Genomic DNA, 23,755 nt, shown 5'->3' with positions numbered 1-23,755 from the left:
CGAGTGATTCACCCCCTGATTTTGTCCTAAAAATAGTATGATTTACGACACCTGAGTGCAATGATTCTCAAACAGAGCCCGTATACAAAGGTGTTGTTTGAAATGAACCGTACTTTCAATTGAAATGGCCTACAATGGAGTTATACGTTTGTAAAATGTTATGTCAAGGCTAAAAGTGACGTGAACGTGTAATGAGAACGTATGTGTTTATATTGGCTTAGAAGTGTCTATTTCAACAAAGACAATTCAAGATACAAGGACTGGTATAATTGCCATAGAGTGTTGCTATTTGAAGGCATGGGTCACACGCCTACGTGACTGAAAAGTATAAGGTAATGAACAAAGAAGCGCTGACATTTGTTTGTGTCACCTGAGCTGTAGACTTGTTTTACAGTACAGTTGTTGAAAAGCGTTTTAGGGAGCGTTCAGTTATTATAGCCGAGGGTGGACCGGCAAATTCTTCCTGCGCATCAGTCAAAATAAGTGAACCCGCCTACCCATTGTACCGAAAAATTGATGACCCCCCTTTCAAGATGACAAAAATTTCATGACCCCCTCCACCACATTGCTTGAGTAAATTAGCTGCACACACAAACACCTCAGGGGTATGGAGCGATAGAATCCCCCCCAAAAAGAGCTTAGATTTTTTCAAATGACCTTCCTTACAAACTCAAAAGGTGTTAATGCTCAGATTTCCCATTCTGACTTGCTATAATTTTGAAATTACCCCTCAAAGGGGTTGGACAGAAATCACTGGTGGATTGCAATATTTTTGCGCAAGCGTGTGTGTACATATTTTGATATTTGGATTAATTAAAAATCAGCTGTTGATAATGTTGATTCACTAAACATGGTATACATATATTTTCTCATACATGTATGAGGAATCTATGTAATACTTTCTCAATGCAAAACTATATCTATGCATTTATAGATATTTGATAATTTTCATAAATGTACTTAAATGAAATAGGGTTGTTACAACTGGCATGTGGACAAAAAGTTTGACCTCAGAATTTCACCAAAAATGTTCATCCACTATACATGGGAGTCAATGATAAAATTGTGAATAATTTTTTTTCCAATGAAAAACTTGGTATACTTGTGCATATACAGACGTTCAATAATTAACATAATTGTACTTGATTAGAATATGATGGTTAAAGGTGCATATTATGTGTACAAGAAATCTGATAATGGACTTTCACTGAAAATGTTCATCCACTATACATGGGAGTCTATGAGGAAAGTATGAATAATTTTTTTCCAATACAAAAATAGGTAAACCCATGTATTTATGTACTCTCGATTATTAATATCAATGTAGTTGATTAGATTAGGGTGGTAACAAATGGATGTGTTCGCCAGAAATTGGATTTTGGAATTATACCAAAATGTAGATTCACTGTACATGGGAGTCTATGAGGAAAATATGAATAATTTTTTCCAATACAAAACTATCAAAATCTGTGTATTTATAGACATTTGATAATTCATTTTAAAGTACTTAGCCTAGGATGGTTAAAGGTTGATATGTGTGCAAGAAATTAGATTTTGGAATTTCACCGAAATGCTGATTCACTATACACTGGAGTCTATGAGAAAAGTAAGAATATTTTTTTTAAATGCTAAACTAAATTAATTTGTGCTTTTATAGGTGTTTGATAATTGATACAAATGTACTTGATTCAAATAGGGTATTTAAAAGTTCAGATGTGGACAACAATTATGATATTGGAATTTCACCTAAAAGTATTATTTAACTTTTCATGGTACTAGTAGTCTCAGTACAGGTAACTGTTAAATAATTTCCCTGACAAAACTTGCTATATCTCTAATATGTAAGTAATAGGAATTGTTCATTGCCCTCAGTGCAGTGAGCTTAATTTACAATAAGACAAGCCTCAGAGTTGTCAAGTCAAGATGTTCATGTGACAGATAATTATACTTTGTTCAGATTTACAGATGAATAACTTAAGAGAATGAAATCATGCAACGAATCATTTTTATCTCCCAGAATATTTCTGAACACTGAAACTGCTTTTTGACGGGACGGATACTTATGAAACTAAGTGTCCCCCCCCCCCGAGCTGTTTGAAAAATACATGACCCCGCCCCCCTTGCAGTTTTCAAAGTTCAGGTGACCCCCTGGATTTTGCCGGCCCACCCCCGGCCATAATTAGTGAACGCTGTCTTAGAACTGAGGAATGCAAAATTAGCATCTCAATATGTTTATGTTTTTGTGCAGGTTACGGTAATAACATTGTCCCTCAAGAACGCTTTCTATAACCATGGTCCCATCACCAAATGGAGAACAGGACATGACACGTGTAAATTGTGTTCTTGCTTACCAGCTAGAGTGCACCTTCAGAATGTGAACTCATTTGATTATGCTGCCTTTTGTCATTTTTCTGTAAATATAGTGGTAACTGTAAATGCATTGTTGTAGTTACACGCAATGTCGGTAGAATGTAGGCGCCGCAAGCACACTGACATATCTGTCAGTTCGCTCAAAAGCAAAGACCGAAATCTACATCGATTGACCTCGGAATGTCAAACGTCGGCCCTCTTGCGGTTCCCGTACTGTTCAACGAAGTGGCCACTTTAAAATGGGCCTTGCATCTTTTGTCAGCCAGCTACCATACACTGAGACAGTATTGAATAAGTATTACTAAACGTGCAATGGAATCGTAGACAATATTCTTTGGGTTATTTTATTTATATCACAAATTTGAATTAAATAAAATACATACTGTAACTCATGTGAAATTAAATCAACGAGAACATTTTACATTTAGCTTCTAACTTATGAAGGCTCGAAAGGAACATACAATCAATCAATAAATGGTATTCAGCTTACGTCATCGAAAGCTACACCAAAAAATCTTGTAATGATGATGTATTGGTTTGTTCATTTCGTATTCAAGGTTGTTCGCCTATAGCCAAGTATTGCGAGGCAATTACAACTATGAGCTATGTGACGTAACAGGGTAAATGTACTCACAAATCACTATTAAAATATCAATAACACACAAGCGTCTTTAAGACGGGTCTACTCTTGTAATTTTCAATCTGCAAATTTTAAAATATTGTTCAGAAAAAGCTATACATTCCAACGGGTATATTCACTGAGTACAAGTATATTCTTACGATTAGTCCTAAAAAGTCAAATAATCATTTGACATTGTAGCACCAATTATGTCTGTCAATATCTTGTATTTGACTTAGAAATATATATAGAGCGGTGACATGAACAAATTGTAGATGTCACACCCTAAACTTCCGATAACTTATAGAAATATTGTGGTCTTAAAAACGTTCAAAATCAATGATTAACAACAGTATAACGAACATAATACAAGTCCCTTTCCGACTATGGAATACGCTCACTTCTTTCCATCCATTACATGAAAAGGAAAAGTGTCATACATGACAAGTAACACAGATAAAAATAAACAAACGCTAAGTACACGGTGAAATTCCAATTACTGATCCGCTAAAATTCCAATTACTTATCAAAATTTTTGTCTTGAAAGTGTTGAATATCAATAAACAAAAGACATTACTTGTTATTGATATAATGTGCGAAGTCATCTGCCAATCATTAAATACGCTAATTTCTTCGATTCGGGTATTCTATATCGTGCAATACCGATATATACGTGCGTGTTACATAGAATAAGATTACATCACAATTTACATACGAACCTAATGAAGTCCAGGCAAATGTTGTATGGCCGGACAAAACAGCTGTTACGGTTTAGAACAGACTGTGTTTTGATGTAGTTCGGCCACTGCCATTGTCCGTTTTGGTCTACTTTCTTTCCCAAGCACGCACTTTCCAACCGGCCACTTTAAAATACGGAAGTGTATGGTCAAGTAGTTGCTCTTTAGCATAGAAATCGACAGCGCTTTTGTCATCTCTGATGTTTTTTTCACGTGAATTTATGCGTTTTAGCCAAACTCCCCATCTCGACGAAAGAGAGAAGTTAGCTTTGCCTAATATCGGAGCATCAACTTTGTCGCTAACCTTTGACACAACTTCATGTTCTTTGAATCGAGACGGAACGGATAACTCACCCATGTCAATAGTGCTTAAAACAGCAAGCAAGTCTATACTTTGATTCGACTCAAGCAGTGCAAAGAGTGGATTCACATCAGACGGGCCATTCTCAAAAATGAGAATCAAATGGCGAATGTTAATACTAGATTGAAGACCTTCAAACAACAATTTTAAATCACGGTTGTCTCCAAAATGTTTAACGATGACATACCTCAGGATTTCACTTTTTGTCATGGCTTCATAGAATTCTTTTGTAATACCGAGTACCTTCTCATTATAACCAGGAGCAGACGTGTTTTCCCACCTGGTGCCCCCGGTTAAGTTATCTCTGACAGTAGGGGTCCCTTCTACATTGTTCGAAGACGCGTCTGACTCACTTATGGCCTCAGTGTAATAAAAGAACTTGCTGATGCGGTTATTTCTTCTAAATATCTTTGTCAATTCTTGCCTCCTTTCGACTATCATTCCGTTTGACAAAAACCCTAATCTTAAAGCTGACAAACAGCCATGTTGATAAATCTGATGTGCGATTTCGAGGAACAGAAGCTCAGCATGGTGGAACCCATGAAGTTCAAAATATTCAAGTGACCCATTTAGGTGTAGGGCAGTTTTCATTGGATTTGATCGTAGAAATTCGGTAATATTCGCGGACCGGTCAAGTTCGTTTATTAGTATTGTCAGGCATTTAAAATTGGTAAGGTTTTGCATAGATGCACAAACATTAGGCAACAGCGAACGCGTTTGGTCTACGAAGACCGTTAAACGAAATTCTTCAAGATGCGGATTACCGTCGATAACCTTTGCTACCTTATTTTCTATGGCATTCGCAATCATGAAACTGAATTTCCGGAGCGTGCCCAAATTTCTTAAAACGTCAAACAGTTCGCTGCCGTGTACGGGTGAAACATACGTTGTCGGTCTAATGAACTCCAATTCCTTTATGACCAAACTTTCATGGGTCATCGACATTGCTTTGCTCTCTTTTATGATTGCAGCCAAACCAGAGATAAAACTGGAAGTACAAATTGCATTGTAGAAAGTAAGAGCATTGTGTTTTATCGTGACCGGCACGATCTTAGACGCGAAAGTGTGGCGGTTTCCAGACTCATGTAAGCAGCTGAAGGCTGAATGTATCACATTGGAGTGGTGTTCGGTATTTGAAGAACCTTCTGACATAAGCGCTTGTCTGAATGCATCAAATAGTCCCTCTCCATGATTTCCGAGTAGCCCAGCTGTAAACAGGCACACTGTACTCAACTGTTCGTCACTGACCACACGCACTAATACATTTCTATCAGATAATTGTCCGGTTTCGTGCAAGTAGTAAGCTGCCAGGAATTCTTGAAATGTTTTGTGGAGGAAAACCCAAAATTTACATGCTTGAAGTTTTGCACTGCTATATTCCTTATTCAACAAACCTAACTGCAGCAGATCACAGTTTTCTGAAATGCCGAATTCCTCCAGCTCTTTCGACCCGAAACGAAGTATACCCTTTACTAAACAATCATGCCCCATTTTTGCAAGCCTGTGAAATTTTTCTTTGTATTCCGAAGGCAGCTGGTCATCTTCAGGAACGACTTTTCCATTTTTCTGACAAAATCTTTTGAATATACTCATGACCAACTGAAGGTAAAGTTGCGAAAGCTGGCTAGGAATGCAGCTGTTGTCTTCCCAAAGAATGCAAAGTAGGGTTGTGTTCAGTGGATTCATCGCTAACGCTTTTAAGTTTTCATTGCTTTCTACCTTGTTACAAAGCTCACTGGCTGCTAATTTGTCTTCATCAAAGTACCTGTTGATGTAGAGCAGAGTGTTTTCCGCGGAGAAGCCTTTAATGATATAATGCTGATCGACGAATCCTACAATACGTTTTCTTTCAATGTTTCTAGACGTGATGATGACAGTGCACATCGGATGCAGTTTACGCGATATGATTTTCATGACATCCTCTTTCACAGGGGTCTGAGCTTCATCTGCACCGTCTAGAACTACTATTATATCTTTCGGGTTTTCTGCGAGAAACTTTTCCAAATCTCTTTCATTTACACCGGAACTCTCTGGCAATAACTGATCATATATTGCGTCTATCAGACCTCCTCTTGTAACCATCTGCCTGAGTTCCAAAAGTATTAATAATCTATACCTTTCGAGCATTTTTTCTGTTTTCGTTGCCCAGTCCAAAGCTAACTTTCTACAAAATGTACTTTTCCCAATGCCCGGTTCTCCTTCGACTAACACCCTGTAAGGAGGTTTAGGGGCTGACAGACTCTGGCGAAAATCGACACCTGACAGTTCTTTTCCCCGTTTGTTCCTCTCAACTAATTCTAAGTTTACATACACATCAATCAAGTCAAGCTGAAATCCACCCTCGTAGTACGGAACAGGTTCGATCCACTTCATCCTGCTTTCGTAGTGGTTTCTCAAGTGTTCTTCACATTTTGCTGCAGTTCCTACGAATGAACAACAATAAAATCTCAACTGGGACGTACTAGGTTAGGGCAATTCTTACTCTCCCTTTCGTCAGCCAAGTTGTTTTAATGTGAAATATTCCCCGTTTTCAAGATATCATTCACCAGTTGTCGCATGAAAGTCGCATTTGAATATTGTTTCTAAAGACGTACAGAAGCTTGACCAGCAATAGTGAAAATTAATGAACAAAGGAAGTTTAACATCAATAAATCATAACCCTGAGGGTCGCTAGGTCAGGCTTTTACACAGTGCACGTACATAACCACCTACGTTGGTCTCGATAGCCTATCTCTATTCTTTATTTGTATGCCTCCACAATTAATTCTTTTGAGGGTTTGATGAATAAACACACAGCTGTTGAAGGGGCTATGGTTTGTACCTATTTATGCAATCTCTTGACCTGCGAAGAATTCACTGAAGCTGGAGACAAAAACATAAATGTACAAATTCATATCCCTTTCGTGCTGAAAACAAGATTAATATTTCACACTTAGTATCGTCCACAGATTGTTTTGATGTTGCCGCTAAAGATCCAAATTTTTATCTTTACAAAACATGTTAGAGGGGGGTTGAATTCACGCGATCAGCTGAATTCATATGGTTTATTGTTTTGTTCAGGATTAATTTTCCATAGATTTTTTTAAAAATTGATTTTAATTCATTTGACTTTGTTTTATTGTTTCATTTCTTCAGCTTTTTAATTCTTAACAGCTTAAGGTATCTTTATAATATCAATGGTGCTCTTAACACTAATTCCGATTATCAAAGTGAAATAAATGTTCACCACGTGTCATTCAATTTAAGAACTTCAAGTTCTAATGGTAAACTCAAACAAAGTAGTCGTGAAAGAATAAGGAAAGAGCTAGACATTCCATACTTCTGCAGTCAATTGAAGCGCTATCTTCATCGTCAAGACTGCTCAGTTGCCGTTTCTGTCTCTTGTCTTTTGGGGTTTCTGTAAAGAGTAAAGATATAAAGATAAACTGAAGAGCAAGCCTTACACACGCAACACACACATACATATATATTCAGAGAAAGTTATCTATCGCACGCTGGTTTGCTTCCCAGGCATATTTGCCGAATAATCATAATGCATAGTTTGTTTCGTATGTTTCTGTCAGCCTTTTTAAACATTAGCAGCTTTTCTTTGCGTTGGATTCAGTCATTGTGTTTTTCGCCTTGCACTTCCAGAGCCATTCGTCGCAGATACGGACATGGGTACACACACACAATGGCTGCTTAGCAACATGTTCCCCATTAGTCTTCAGACGATTAAGGTAGGTAGGTAGCAAGGTAGGAGATGGATTACTTGGCTCATTTGCTATTAACGAGCTATTAAGGTCATATTACTGAATCCAAAATTGTCAACTTGCATGGATTCCATTATCTGAACCAGAAATAAACTGAAAATGCTCCCATTTTGCAGTATAAGGTTATGTTGCAAGTGGCTGCAAATTAATCCTTTCCCTGATATTTTTGCACTGACGAGTTTGCAAATGCATTAAAATTATTACAATTAAAATCGTGAGCAATATTCATAATGTACAGCTTCGAAGTTTAGGTGATGAAATTTAAATTAATATTATCGTACATTTCATCAACTTCGATCGAGTCCTTCCAGTTGAATACGCCTAATTTCGAATGCTCGTTAAATATGCAAATCAGTAATTAGCCGATAAAAATGCTAAACGACTTCAATTAATATTATAGTATCTTAAATGTAAACAGCAAATTTCATTAACTTTGGTCAAACTTATCCCAAATTAGGATTGTTTTTTGAATATGCAAATTAATAGTCAGCTAATTGGAAAATGCTAAACGACCTTCATCAATGATACACGATGGCATCTTCAATGTGCATGGAAAGTTTCGTCAACTTCCGACAAGTCGATCCATATAGAAATCCTTAATAAGGAGAGCTCTTTAAACATGTAAATGAGCAGTGCCATCGTAACAATACTTCTACATGACCTTTATATCTGCCAGATGGTTCCTTGATTAACGTCTACACTAAAATTAATAAGATACAATACCGTCATTCAAAGAATGAGTAATTTCTAAAAAAATGGTTGTGCAAAGTAGTGTAAACTGAGCGAGCAACGCCCACCAAAGACTAATGATTCTTGCCATTCGGAAACATAATATATGTACCAGATTCTATTCCAATTCGGCATTTTTTAGATAAATCGCGTCAAATGACAGACAGACAGATAGATAGTCATGTGTATGACATAAGCTTACGTGAGTGAATACATGAGCTAAAAAACACTGTTTGCAATGTGCAGCCAAAACAAGACTGCTTCATTTTAATGTCCATCATAGTCCCAACAACTGGGCCTTCATGTTCCTTCCTATGCCAACGTACTTTGGGCGCAATGAGCAGACAAGGCATCTTTAAAATTGCTATAAGTTTTTATATAGTTTGTGCAAGCATACTTTCCCCAAAGGGCCCGTTTAGAGTAATACGGTTGCATTAAGGGACTGGTCAGTTTCTTCGGACTAGGGGTGGTGGATTATGTTTTGCCGACGTAAAAAAGTGGCTGACCCCCCCACCATTCCAACTTTCGAAAACCGGGTGATCCCCTTTATTCCAACTTTCGAAAACAGGGTGACCCCCCCTGCGCGCATATATATATAAAAAAAAATATATATATATAAATATTATATATATATATATATATATATATATATATATATATATATATATATATATTTGTACTTAGTACTTGAAGTAATTTTGTGTTATTATTTAAAACGCTCTGCTTTAGCATCGATAATATATATATATATATATATATATATATATATATATATATATATATATATATTGGGGTATATATCAAACATTCTATCATTCTGTATTTTAATGAAATTGTTGTCATTTAAGGTAGGAACTTAAAAGTGTCAATTCTTAAGTTTGAATACAGTATTTTGAATGATCTGTGAATGCATTCCACACTTTTTATGCACATAACCAGATGTCCAGAATTGTTATAAGAAAAATGTGAAACTTGTGAAATTTTAGTGCATGTTGCTTAGTAGTACTGAATTCTCATAGGGAAAACAGAAAAGTATCAGGAACTTGTCATGCTTTTCATATGAACTTCAGATTTCATAATGCTTAGTACACTTTGCAAAAAACACTTTCAATTTACAGACATCAAGATATTTCTGACATAAAGCTCTGATATATTAAATCCTGCGCCCTCAGGGCGCGCCGAAAAATATTAAACATCCATATATCTCTGATATATATCTGATATATGACAGTCATCCATGCGGATGAAGGGCATGCTGAAAATATGTTTGACATTTTAAAGTAACGCCCCGAAGGGCGCGCCGAAAAACTTACAGACATAACTATAATATATATATATATATATATATATATAGGATAAAGCCCGAGTACGAGGGCTCTTCTGGTATATAAAGTCCAACCCAACGATAAAATGTCGAGGCCGCAGGCCGAGACATTTTATAGTAGGGTTGGACTTTATATACCAGAAGAGCCCGAGTACGAGGGTTTTATCCGACTTAAAAACTATCGCCCCTAACTGATATATTTTCGTTTTCAATGTGTTTACGTCGACCGTCCCCTTTGTCAATGTAACATGTTTAGGATATGATTAAAACTTTTATTTGTGAAATAGCCTTCCAATGTAATGGAACATCCTATAAATGCCTAGGGCACATTATAAATGCCCAAGGGCACAGCAGATTTTGTGTTGCAGCTGGTTTCCGCTGTGTTACCATATTTGAATATTAAAACGTACCAGATGTCTACAGAATATGACATGTTCACTTTTGATTGGACAGTACTTTACTACAGCGCTGTCATTCGTTTCTGGAATTTGGTGACCAAGGCTTTATGAGTAAATAAAACACCCTGAATTGAGCACTCTGATTGGTCAATCAACAGTAGATAGTTTTTAAATATATATATATATATATATATATATATATATATATATATATATATATATATATATATATATATATATACTTGTTTAGTTCAAGATCAGCTGGAGTAGAGTGCTCAATACTAGAGTAGAGCTAAATACACAACTGAGTTGATCAGGATAATCTAAAATATTACATTCCACTACAAATTTGTTTCGTATAGGCTGCAGAGCCGCCTACACTCATCGGGTGGCTGTGATCGACTGAAACTTTAGGCGGAAACGATTTCTTTTGTTTTGTTTTTGTTGGCACCTGTTTGTTGCAAAAGGTTGAATAATTAGTGACTGCACAAGAGAAATTTCTCCTGTGTCTGCAGGTCGATACTAATTCGTTTCTATTGTTGAGGGAGCACATTTCAGGATATCTGAGGAGTGTGAATTTCTCGTGGAGGCACAGATTGCATTTTTTTGTGACGTTGGAGTATGGATTGCATTGCTTTATTATTTTCCAGTCAATCCTGTATTCTGTCTTTGCATCTTTCAGTGACCAGATGTGCTTGCTCAGTTCGGTGCTGTTTCTGTATTTTGTGTTGCGGAATGATAGCATGTGGTTATTATATCTTGTTTTGAATGGAGTCTCCGTCAGGCCGATGTATGTTGCGTGTGTATTGTTGTCTTCTCTGGTGACCGTTGCTTGGTAAACCACGCCCTCGGTGAGGCATTTTCCTGGCAATGGGCATTTGCTCTTTTGTCTGCAGTTGCATTCTTTATTGGTGATGGTGGCGGTTGTGGTCTTGTTTTCCATTTCCTTGTCAAGTACTGATTTGTTGTGTGAAGTGATAATACTTTGCATGTTCGGCATACAGCTGTAGCTTAGTTTGAGTGTATTCCTGTTGAATATCTTCCTGAGTGGATGATCGTGGCGGAAACATTTGTCGATTAAATGTAGAAATTTGCGCCCGATGTTGGTGTTGACGCTATTGTCAAACGGTGGGTTGAACCATATGATGTTTCGTGTTCTTGTGCGTTTTTCCTGTTGTTGTACGGGTTTGAAAGTGAGTTGGTGGTCGTAGCCGCTCTTTTTGAGTGCATCTTGGTATGGTGTGATGGCTGAATCGAATGTTTGTTTGTCTGATGATATGCTGGTCAATCGTTTGTTGATGGATTCTGGTATGTTGCGGATGATGGAGGGTGGGTGGTTGCTTCTGTGGTTGACGTATAGCGGGATGTTGTTTGGTTTGGTACGTCAACCACAGAAGCAACCACCCACCCTCCATCATCCGCAACATACCAGAATCCATCAACAAACGATTGACCAGCATATCATCAGACAAACAAACATTCGATTCAGCCATCACACCATACCAAGATGCACTCAAAAAGAGCGGCTACGACCACCAACTCACTTTCAACCCGTACAACAACAGGAAAAACGCACAAGAACACGAAACATCATATGGTTCAACCCACCGTTTGACAATAGCGTCAACACCAACATCGGGCGCAATTTCTACATTTAATCGACAAATGTTTCCGCCACGATCATCCACTCAGGAAGATATTCAACAGAATACACTCAAACTAAGCTACAGCTGTATGCCGAACATGCAAAGTATTATCACTTCACACAACAAATCAGTACTTGACAAGGAAATGGAAAACAAGACCACAACCGCCACCATCACCAATAAAGAATGCAACTGCAGACAAAAGAGCAAATGCCCATTGCCAGGAAAATGCCTCACCGAGGGCGTGGTTTACCAAGCAACGGTCACCAGAGAAGACAACAATACACACGCACATACATCGGCCTGACGGAGACTCCATTCAAAACAAGATATAATAACCACATGCTATCATTCCGCAACACAAAATACAGAAACAGCACCGAACTGAGCAAGCACATCTGGTCACTGAAAGATGCAAAGACAGAATACAGGATTGACTGGAAAATAATAAAGCAATGCAATCCATACTCCAACGTCACAAAAAAATGCAATCTGTGCCTCCACGAGAAATTCATACTCCTCAGATATCCTGAAATGTGCTCCCTCAACAATAGAAACGAATTAGTATCGACCTGCAGACACAGGAGAAAATTTCTCTTGTGCAGTCACTAATTATTCAACCTTTTGCAACAAACAGGTGCCAACAAAAACAAAACAAAAGAAATCGTTTCCGCCTAAAGTTTCAGTCGATCACAGCCACCCGATGAGTGTAGGCGGCTCTGCAGCCTATACGAAACAAATTTGTAGTGGAAATGTAATATTTTAGATTATCCTGATCAACTCAGTTGTGTGTATATATATATATATATATATATATATATATATATATATTATATATATATATATATATATATATATATATATATATATATATATTATATATATATATATATATATATCCTGATGATTGCTTAGCGCATGAAACAGTCTGTAGAGTGACAACTACAAGTTCCTAGATTCTCAGTATTACCGCCCTGCAGAAATGCATTGAGCACTATACTTTGCCTGCATTGACAAGCAATCCATTTTCGTATATATATATATATATATATATATATATATATATATATATATATATATATATATATATATATATATATATATATATATATATATATAACAAAATTATTCAAGTACAAAGTAATGATATCTATAACTTAAGTGTCATGAATTCTGCAATCATCAGACAGAAGATGTGAAAGTATTGTTAGCTCAACACTCTTATGTATATGTACATATATAAGAGTGTTAAACTAACAATACATTCACTTCTTCTGTCTGATGATTGCAGGATGCATGAAACTTAAGTCTGTTTATCAGACATATAATATATATAATATATATATATATATATATATATATATATATATATATATATATATATATGATATATTTAAGTTTCGCGCTTGGGGTCAATGAAAATATGTTTTATTGTACTTGGGCCTCAGCCCAAGTACATTTGTTTTCATTCCGTGGGAAAAAACTGTAAGGTATAACCATTTCTGGCTGAGACCAGGGAGGGCAAAATGTATTGGCTTCATCTTTCTTGGCATAATAAATGGCGTAATGATGTTAACTGAATGGAAGTGCTGCTCTCAGCCAGTCTTGAATAAGTGAGATGTGAATATAAATGCTTCTCTATCTGAGTTTTTGCCACAAAATCTTCTGAATATAATCAAAATGTGCATCGAAATGCAACAATTAATGCACCCTCCGTTTCCTAGGCGATGGCACGACCCTTGCTACACCCACTGGACGAGCCAAAGTGGGAGGGGTAATTTCGGTTTGGTCGAACAGGAGGGCTCGAGACCAGAATTTAACATTTAAACTTGAAACATGTTTAATCACTGACAAGATGTGGATTAGTGTTAATCAAAGAGAAAGTTTGAAAAGGAAAGGTTTTATATCCCGGACACAATGAAAAACATTACGACTGGAAACTGTACCCCCGGTTGAGAATAGTAATGCCCACAGCGATGGAGAACACTTATCCTTGAGCTGAGAAACCAGACCATCATTTCGAAATAGAGCTGCAGATTCGAGAAGCTCGTTAAAAATAGCTAGGTACACCCCAAAGGGGTGCTTTCGAGTCTTGAGGGCAAATTTCGCCTCCTTCATTTAGAAATCGTACGTTTGTTTTTCCAGGGGAACACATCATTTGACACAAAATTTGCATGAAAAGGGGTCGCTAGTAAGCACGTGGTCAAATCTGGCATAAGAAACAATATGAAATGTTGGTAAAGCTAGTCCAAAATAAACTGATTTGAACTTTTGTGATTTGTAATTATACCACTGCAGTAACATGACTTTTTTTTGACAACATCACACAATGTAATACGTTTTGAAACTGAATACTCCGACGTATTCTGTGTCCCCTTTGCTAAAAAATACGGTATGCCGATTACCATGTAAGGAGATGATGACGTCAAGACAGATTTGTAGTGCGTTTGGTCTTGGATGGTGCACGAAGTTTTGTCGAGGTAGCTTGTGTATTTATTTCCTAAATGGGAGATATATTAGGGTCGATCTAAAAGAAGGCCGAAAAATGTTATGATACTCTAAGCGAGCTGAACTCCAATGCGAATGGTTGGATAATTTGGAGGATGTCTAGACTGATCTCGTCTCATTAAGATTATTGGCGCCCGGCGGTCAGTATTGAATTTCAACTGCGTCACAAGTTTGCGTCGAACGGTCAACGAACGATATTTTAGAAATCTGGAGACATGGCACATCGCAGTTTTATTTTAGTATTTTATATTTTACAAAAGATGTAAGAAGCAATGATTTTGTTGAAAATTCTGAAAAAATATAGGAAGATTTGATCGCGAACACATTTTCACTTGGGGGTCAACTAGCCCAGCGTACGATGCTGTGTGTTCCGCTACAGCTAACCGCCCCGCTCACCACAGCCCTGCAAAGACCCGTACGTTTGGTCGGTGACTTCAAATCCATTTTGGGACTTGACGTAAAAAGCCAAATTACTGCCGAAATTCAGCGTTCTTGGGCCCAAGTCGTATCCCAGCCTACCTCAGCTACTCGATCGCTTCCAAAATGACAGTCTTTATTCACTTCTCGTAAATAACCGTCGATGTCGGCAACTCTCTCGCTGGCCCTGAGTACGATGCTGTGTGTTAGCTGTAGGACATAGCATCGTACGCAGGGCTAGGGGTCAACATGGGGTCGCAGCCATGTTGCCTCAAAACTTATTTCTGTCTGCACTCAAAACTCAAAATGTCGCATATGAACCTGAAAAATCGATGTATTAAATTTTGTCAAACTTCGGCGAAATTTCAGCCTATAGACAAAATTTCATCTAGGTAAGGTAAATTTATTGAAATTTGATCGACAAATAATCCTGAGCTTGAACGTGACAGCTCGCCTTCTCCGGGAAGTCATGCATCCGGCCAGCTGCCCATATGGCCGGGTGCATGAGATTGTTCTCAAGCGACGGCGGCAGACGGTACGGGGCTCTGGATATGAACCTACCGCCGGTGTAGCTGTAATAGGGCCTAACTGTTGCGTTGTTTTTAATCACCATGGACGAAGTCCGAGGGGACTTATAGGTTTGGTCATGTCCGTGCGTCCGTCCGTCCGTTCACGCCTAGTACCCAACCCCATACAGATGCACGTCGATTTGTTTCACAATGCTATCAAATTTGGCCGTGTTAGAGGACTTTTTAGTTTACACCTCCATAGACTCCCATGTATAAGGCAGTTCTCCATAGACTCGCATGTATGATGCCAAGAAAAATAAAATTTAGTTTCTCATTGTATTCATATTGCCTAAAGGATGCAGTGACACAGTTTTTTTGTCCCCACGGATAAAGTCCAGGGGGCTTATAGATTGGCTCATATCCGTCCGTGAGTCCATCAGTGAGTCCATCTGTTCACGCAGATATCTCAGACATTTTGACAAAATATCATGTGACCTTGGTGACCTTTGACCTGAAATATACATTATTGTCCATAACTCAGTAACCACAAGTGCTAAACCTTTCATATTTGGTATGATGGGACACCTTATGACGCCACATATTGTACCCCATTAATTATGTGCATATCTAATTATGAGCGAGCCAATAGAGCAAGAGGTCTGATTTCTGGTACTAGTATATAGGGATAAGTTAACAATATAATTTGTTTGACAAAACTTCACGTGACCTCAATGACCTTTGACCTCAAATATACATATTTGTCCACAACTCAGTAACCACAAGTGCTACACCCTTCATATTTGGTATGAAAGGACACCTTATGACACCATATATTGTACCTCATTAATTATGTGCATATCTTATTTTGAGCGAGCCAATAGAACTAGAGGTCTGATTTTTGGTATATAGGAATAACTTAGCAATACAATTATTTTGACAAAATATATCACGTGACCTCGATGACCTTTGACCTCAAATATATATATTTGTCCTCAACTCAGTAACCACAAGTGCTACACCCTTCATAAATGGTATGATGGGACACCTTATGACACCACATATTGTACCTCATTAATTATGCGCATATTCAATTCTGAGCAAGCCAATAGAGCTGGATGTCCGATTTTTGGTATATAGGGATAACTATAGGGTAGAAATCTAAATATGCCCATCTAAATATTAGACATCTACCATCGAGAACAAAGAATTTGCTGTAATTTGAATATTTAAGGAGTTTAAGCAATTCCCGCTATAAATAAAGAACCCCTGCCTCAAACTCCACAAAAGTTGCTAGACATATTTTGCCGTTGTCATGCCATTGCTTCGTTTAATAACCAGTTAATCAAATGCCTCATTGACAGGAGGAAATTCAAGACCATATTTGAATAGTAGTATATATTGTCCTCAAAATTACTCTATCACGGCCCAAGTACTCATTGCCTTCAGCAATACTGCCTTAATATTATTAACGTTATTAAAGCACTATGCATTTAGGCTAGTAGTATGAGCCCGTGTCGAAATTCAAAAACACACTGACCCCCCTATTTGGCATTTCAAAAACATGGTGACCCCTATAACCAAAGTCAAAAACAGGGTGACCCCCATGAATCCACCGCCCCCCTCCCCAGGCCGAAGAAACTGACAGTCCCTAAGGACTTGACATACGGTGGAAATATTAGAACATGAACTCAGATCATTATGAAAACTTATAGTGGATTTAATGAAGAATCGGTGCTCCCAAAAATCGGGAAATGATACCTAGGCCCGTTGACAGCGATTTTCAAAAATCCTCCACTTTCAAAAGAAATTGTTGTATTCTGTTCGGTTTTCGCTGTTCGAAGCAGCAAGAAGGTATTAGAGACCGTTCAGTTTTTACGGCCGGGGGGGGGGGCGGCAAAATCTTGTCGCCGGTGTTCAAAAAAATATAGACCCCCCTGCATTTTTCGTGAAAAAAGATGACCCCCTCCCCCTTTGTCAGACGAAAAAATTTGATGAACCCCCCCCCCCCCCCCGCTGAAAAATAACCAAAACCCATATGTCAAATTTACCCACATGATTTAAATTTGAACTCCGGTACGCGGCGCACTTTATTCGCGTTGCAGAGATGCCAGTGCACAAACTTCTCAGCCACATCCATGCAAACGTCTGTTAATTAGGACGACTGTAAGGCAACTTTTAACTTCATTTCCATAGACCACTCATGTCCATGGACATTGTATAAAGTAAACTTTATTGGAGTGGTTCGCCAAAGTCAGCCCTCCGGTTAAGAGGGTCATGGGCCATTATGTATAGTCAACTTTATTCTAGAGGGCCACCAAAGGTGGCCCGCTGGTAAAGAGGGTCGATCATGGCCATTGCATAAAGTAAACTTAACTAGACAGGGCCGCTGAAGGCGTCCGGCCGTTAAGGTGGTCATGGGGTATTACAATAAAGTCAATTTATTGTAGTAGGCGGCCCGCCGGTAAAGAGAGTTGATCATGGCCATTGCATGAAGTAAACCTAATTGGAGTGGGCCGCCAAAGGCGACTGCCCGTTAAAAGGGTCATGGGTAATACATGAAGTATATTTATTGTAGTGGGCCGCCGAAGGCGGCCTGCCGGTAAAGAGGGTCGATCATGGCCATGGCATAAAGTGAACTTTATTGTAGGTATTATGTTTTTGAAAATGTGGTGACCCCCTTTCCTACCAGTAAAAAAGCGATGACCCCCCCCCCCATCGCGGATGCCAAAATTACGATGACACCCCCCCCCCCTGGATTTTACCGCTCTCCCCCCCCCCGGCCGTAAAAACTGAACGGTCCCTTATACCTACATGGCAGCAGTCGAGATCACTCATGAATTTCTAATTTACACATGTGCATTACAAATTAAGGCAGTTCCAGAATTCAGTGTGCCCGCTAAGCCGATTTGACGCGTCATGATGAAGGGAGACCCCGCCTGACGCATTGGAATTACAGGTAATCTGACACGTCACTGACGCAGCTGTAAAAAGCCCTGCCAGTGAGTAGCTAGAATTGCTCAGCAGATTCATAATAGACACAGATAACATGTTTCCCTGTAGTTTTTGGGCGAAAAAATAACTGAGTATGTCATTTCTATAAGTCTCTGCGGTGATACTATTTGCCGACAGTAAACTTCTCTTGCCCATCGATCAATGTGGAAGGAGGCAGCTATTGTTGTTTTCATTGTCTTCTCATGGACTCACACCTGAGTACCAGGAATCGAGAAAGACACACGACCATAGCGGGCGCTATACTAACAACTACCATTTTCATGCATGCAATGACGCATAGCAAGTCAAGTTTTCTTCAATTTTGCTCAATTTTTTTTTCATCTCCCCTTACAGAACACATTGCTACAGATTCAGAGCTAGAGACGTGCAAGCATCCCAGTTCCCAGTGCTGCAAACCTATCTATTATTGGCTGACATCGCGGAGCGTTCTCAGAATAATAATGTACAAAGTTAAACGGCTATTGGAAAGTTTTTTATGAAAAAGTTTGATTGACAACGATTTTCAAATCTTCAACAACTGTTTCTCGTTTACCTTGACCGCCGACAACTCAGAAATAAATTGGCAAAGTCATCACACAATTATGTCCGCGTTTGAAATAAAGTAATGGTTAATTTAATCGCAGACACTTCTATGGACGTGGCAATATGTTCACAAAGGTTAGTGCTCGCGATCGACAAAAAACGGCGAGAGCCCTATTTCGTTGAATATCTTTGGCATTATAGCCGTCGCCATTGCAGCACCTGTATTCATTGGTACGTCATGATACTTCACGAACCCCTTCATAGGACAGTCTATGGTATTTCGCGCAAACATAGTCGTAAATACTCTGGCTGGGTGAGTCTTGTTCACTGAGCTCCGATATCGATTGAGACAAACCTCTGACTGTTTATTCAACTATTTTTTCAAGTGCCCACCTGATGTCCCACTACAGCAGTTTAGACCTTTTGCAGCAATATACCGTAATAGCATCCTTGTTTTATTGTTTTCTGTTATAAGCTTAGGCGCGTGGTATGTCGTTAGCTTCTTGTACTGAGAAACCCAACAACTGTGTCCTTTTCCGAACTAAATCAACAAGAAGATTAAGTAAGCATTACCCGAACATATTGGCATTCCGTTACGGTCACTGTGAACGTTTTACAATTGACAAACACGGGAATCAGATTTTTCTGGCTAGGGTTCCGCCTTGCCAGTGACAACTAAAGTCAAAGAAGTGTTTAAGACGCCAGTGCAATTCAAAAGATACGAAATGAATATATTATTGCAACATAAACCATAATGTGCGTTTACAGCGTGTGTATATTTCGTTGTCTTAATTTTCTGTTTACATAAGATACACACTAACTCTGGACTCTCGTGGACGATAACATCTTTGGGTAGGGGTTGCAGTTTACAAAATGGGTGAATGTTTTTTCTTAAAACTCGATATCCCCAAGTCACGATGACAACTGCTGAAATTGACAAATCCAAATTCGTTTAAGCGGTCATGAGAAGTTCTAATTCATTTTTTCAACATGTAAATAAATTTAAAGTCGTGTGGTAAAGACTAAAATTAAAAAGATGATATACCCTTCAAAACATTACGCCAAAATCAAACTGGAACCTCAGAAATAAAGACCGAATAGTACAGTTCTCTTCCTCTCCCCATGAGATCTTTTTAGGAGAGAAATCACATACATACAAAACATTCTTGAATTTGGCATTACAGAATCTAACTTGTATTTTGGATAAATTTCATTTATAAATTCTTGCAAACTCTGTCATGTCGATAAACTAGTGTTAATCGCGCAATAGCCGAGAGATCGCTGAAGAAAAAAAATCTTTCTACACAAGAAAAGGGTGAGAAGGGTCACTCCTTGACCAATTGACTCGTTGATTGATCTGTGAATTGAAAAGATACACAAGCACCTAGTAGGCCAGTCTAGGGCTGGTCCCGTCGAATGCCAGCACTCTATCTTAAGAGAAAACAAAGCGATTAAAAGTAAAGCGCTCTCTTTTAGATATCCCGCCAGAAACAGCTCTTTCATCACTAAAACTAAATATTGAACAGTGAAGTGACATTCAATGTTGGCAACTGTCATTGGCGGTAGATGTTAACCAAAGTTCTATTTATAGATGCTGCAATCCTCCAAAAAGGTCGTATTATCAAGGGAGGCCGGGGTGAGTATATACCACACTTCAGTTGTTTTTTCATGAGCACTACTATACTATGGATATCTATTTTAGGCAACACGTCACTTTCTAAATGGTAACCGAACCTCCGACGCCTTGTTTGAATGTAATATCGCCTAGCGACACACTAATAAACATAACATGGCTGTTTTATGGCATGTTTGCCTTGAAACATTGCGGCAAAAACACTTAAGCAATTCAGATTCATTCCACCCTTCAGTGCCTTTACCCTTTTCTTTGCATTGTATTATATTGGAAAATTACTCGTAATAGTATCGTCCAATAATGTTGAAGCTACTACTACCGTGTGACTTATATCTGTGATTTATGTTTTACACCATGAGGCGCTGTAAATAAAATTCTTTGTTTGCCGTCCGCGTGCCAGTAGGTTTTCAAAGAAAATAGAAAAACAGATACAGTGTTGAAACTATAACATATACAAATGCTATTTTCCAAAAGAAACCAACTGAAAAATGAGCTTATGTTAATACACTTGTGTATTATATACAATTGTGTTTTTTGTCTGTGTTTGTTTTTTCCTTGGCTGGCTGGTAGGTTTTTCAAAAAAAACAAGGACAGCAAACAAAGAATTTTCTTTAAGTGGCCTAACTGTAAGGTGTTGTTTTTCAGTAACTCTTGAAAAATAATCTCATGTCTAGTTGAAATTTATCACAATTAAAAGGCCGTTTTATTACGCTACGAGAGTGAACATCATTCTTTGAATATCTAACAAATGTCTACTGTTTTGAAAAAATATATATGTGAAACCTCTCTCTCTCTCTCTCTCTCTCTCTCTCTCTCTCTCTCTCCCTCTCTCTCTCTCTCTCTCTCTCTCTCTCTCTCTCTCTCTCTCATTAAATCATGGGCTGGGCATCAATATGAAATTACAAATTTAATTAACTTTCACCTCTAATTATATCATAATTGCACCCTAAATACAACTGGTCGGCCGTTCGTCAGTTGGAACGCCTGTAAATAATTTGAATTTCTTCGTGACCATATCAACGTACCTGCGAATCCTCGTTCTTTGAGAAACCAACGAATTTTCTCTTTCAGCGTAGGCCTTTGAATCAAATCAAAGAGGCTGATCAATAAGTCTAGATTTGATTCCGAAATTATTCCACGTTGTCTTAAGTATAGGAAGATGTCAGACGCGTCTCTCATGTCATCTTCATGTTTTCTGTCCAACTGTTTACCGATTAGAAGTGATTTTATCTCTTTTACGTCGTCAGCATTGAGCTCTCTGTCGAGGTCATTGAAGAGCTTCAGTAACGGATCAATATCTCCCCTTTCCATGACGTTCTTCTCGCAGAGCCTAATAGAACTTTAAAGTGAATGTTCATCCCGCGTTTCTCACGTTTCGGCGGCGAAAATCCCTCTCCAAACAACAGAATATTTCGGCAGTGCTCTCTTTTCACATTTGCTTAGATCATATTGAGGCACACACCTAAAATAGCAGTGATCTAAGACATCTATATTTACTCTTTCTTGACTTGCGCACTGCAGTATGTGCATCTAATTATATACACAAAGTGTCTTAAAAGACATTGCGGCGTCTGCGCATGCTTCGTCTTTGCAAATTCTTTTTATTTTTTCTATGTTTGATGTCATTGACTCTATTTGCCGTGCAGAGCTTGTCTTTAGCAATGAAGCACGCACAGAATCAGCGCCATGACATTCAGCAGCTCCTTGGTGAATATTTATCCAACCTACATAGTGTCTCCTAGTGACCATTATTGTTCATCATAATATCACGCAGAGCGCGTCAACAATGTTAGATTCATTCATAGGTCAATTTTTTGGGTGGTTTTTTTTTTTTGGGGGGGGGGGTATTTTGAGTTTAGAAGATCCAACTACCGACATGAGAAACCCAAACCGAGAAAATTTTCATGCAATGGTAATTTTATTTGACATCTTGCGTGATGAGGTTAAAAACTTTACTGTTCAGAACTGTACATTGTTTGTCTGAGATCTTACGATAATTCGAGCTCTTTCAGCGGAACTGTTCACAATTACAATCGTACCGTACAAATGATGCAAGTCTTTGTTTCAAAATATTTTTTTCACAATTCACACAGCGCAAATATCTCACATGCTAAAACGCAGCTGCAATAATTGTTGTGGCGGGTTGCTCGGATATTGACTTTGACAGTGATATATTCCCATCCATGTGTGCAATGGCCATCGACGTAGAAAAGAGACTCTTTTTATACATGCATGCCGATGCAGTTCTGATCTGCATATCGGTCAAAGTTCACACGTTTGGAGATGAATTTACGCCTACTTTGGAGAAATTCGCACGTGATTTCCGGTCTGGCTTTTTGAGATGCATCTGACTTTGAACTTTTTTGCTCCAAACCATTGAAGTCTCGAAGCACAAACTGGCAAATACGCTGATGCACGAAAATCTCGGTTTGTTTTCTAACTTCAGACCGTCACCTAGGTCACATAAAATTTACGTAAACTGGAGGATTACGACAAGATCACAATTCAATTGTTACAGAATAAATTTTCTTTGGCTTTTTGATATTGTTTTGTAATTTCGGAATTTGTATAAAAGTCAGTGAATGAGACGGCTGAACTGTCCAAGTCTGTGTAAGAGTTAATGAACGTTACGAATTTTCATTCAGCTTGAGTAAAACTTCGTTGTCAGGGACATCGAATGTGTCTGCGTCATTGGTAACTAATTACCAAGGATATGGAAACGAATTTGCGTCAGTGACATCTAAGTGTCAGGGTAGTAGAAAGTGAACCTGTGTCATTAGCATCTACATCCCAGACAGGACCCTGGGACAATTACATAAGGAGTATGTTATAAAAATGATGCAACAGATGCAGATTATGTAAAAATTGATATGAGCGATGCCATATCAGAGGAAGTTTAGTAATGTATTTTTCGAAGGGAAGAATATTTTAATTACTTAAGCCACTCAAGAAATTCTTGCTGATTAGTGATTGGAGGCTTAACTAATTTAATCTACTAATGATACTACAATTTCTTTTAAAAAGGGATGATCACCCACTATCTTCATTCGGAGTTAGCTGGGCATCTCTGATGTGTAAACTTTACACTTCAGCGATAAACCACATAGGTTGACATCCAACAACTTTGTGAGTCTCTACTCTGTCCAAGATCTCAACGTACCTCTCAACAGCGAGTAAACTACCCAGACCGACGAGATAAGAAATAACATGTGGTGGAG

At 38.3% G+C, this 23,755-nt stretch overlaps 1 protein-coding gene across 1 annotated transcript; it reads right to left on the bottom strand.

Annotated features, from left to right (window-relative positions):
- Positions 1–2,688: 2,688 nt before the first annotated feature.
- Positions 2,689–22,054, bottom strand: LOC139130518 (uncharacterized). The gene is made up of 3 exons (XM_070696289.1): positions 21,563–22,054; positions 7,407–7,484; positions 2,689–6,510 (listed from the first exon to the last, which is right to left on the bottom strand). The coding sequence occupies exons 1-3, from the start codon at positions 21,846–21,848 to the stop codon at positions 3,815–3,817; spliced, it is 3,060 nt and encodes a 1,019-aa protein (XP_070552390.1). The 5' UTR covers positions 21,849–22,054; the 3' UTR covers positions 2,689–3,814.
- Between the last annotated feature and the right edge of the window lie 1,701 nt (positions 22,055–23,755).

The sequence above is a fragment of the Ptychodera flava genome, chromosome 4 (assembly GCF_041260155.1).
Source record: "Ptychodera flava strain L36383 chromosome 4, AS_Pfla_20210202, whole genome shotgun sequence".
In the NCBI taxonomy this organism is placed as follows: Eukaryota; Metazoa; Hemichordata; class Enteropneusta; family Ptychoderidae; genus Ptychodera; species Ptychodera flava.
Note: the sequence above shows the minus strand (reverse complement) of the source record. Positions and strands in the feature narration are given on the sequence as shown.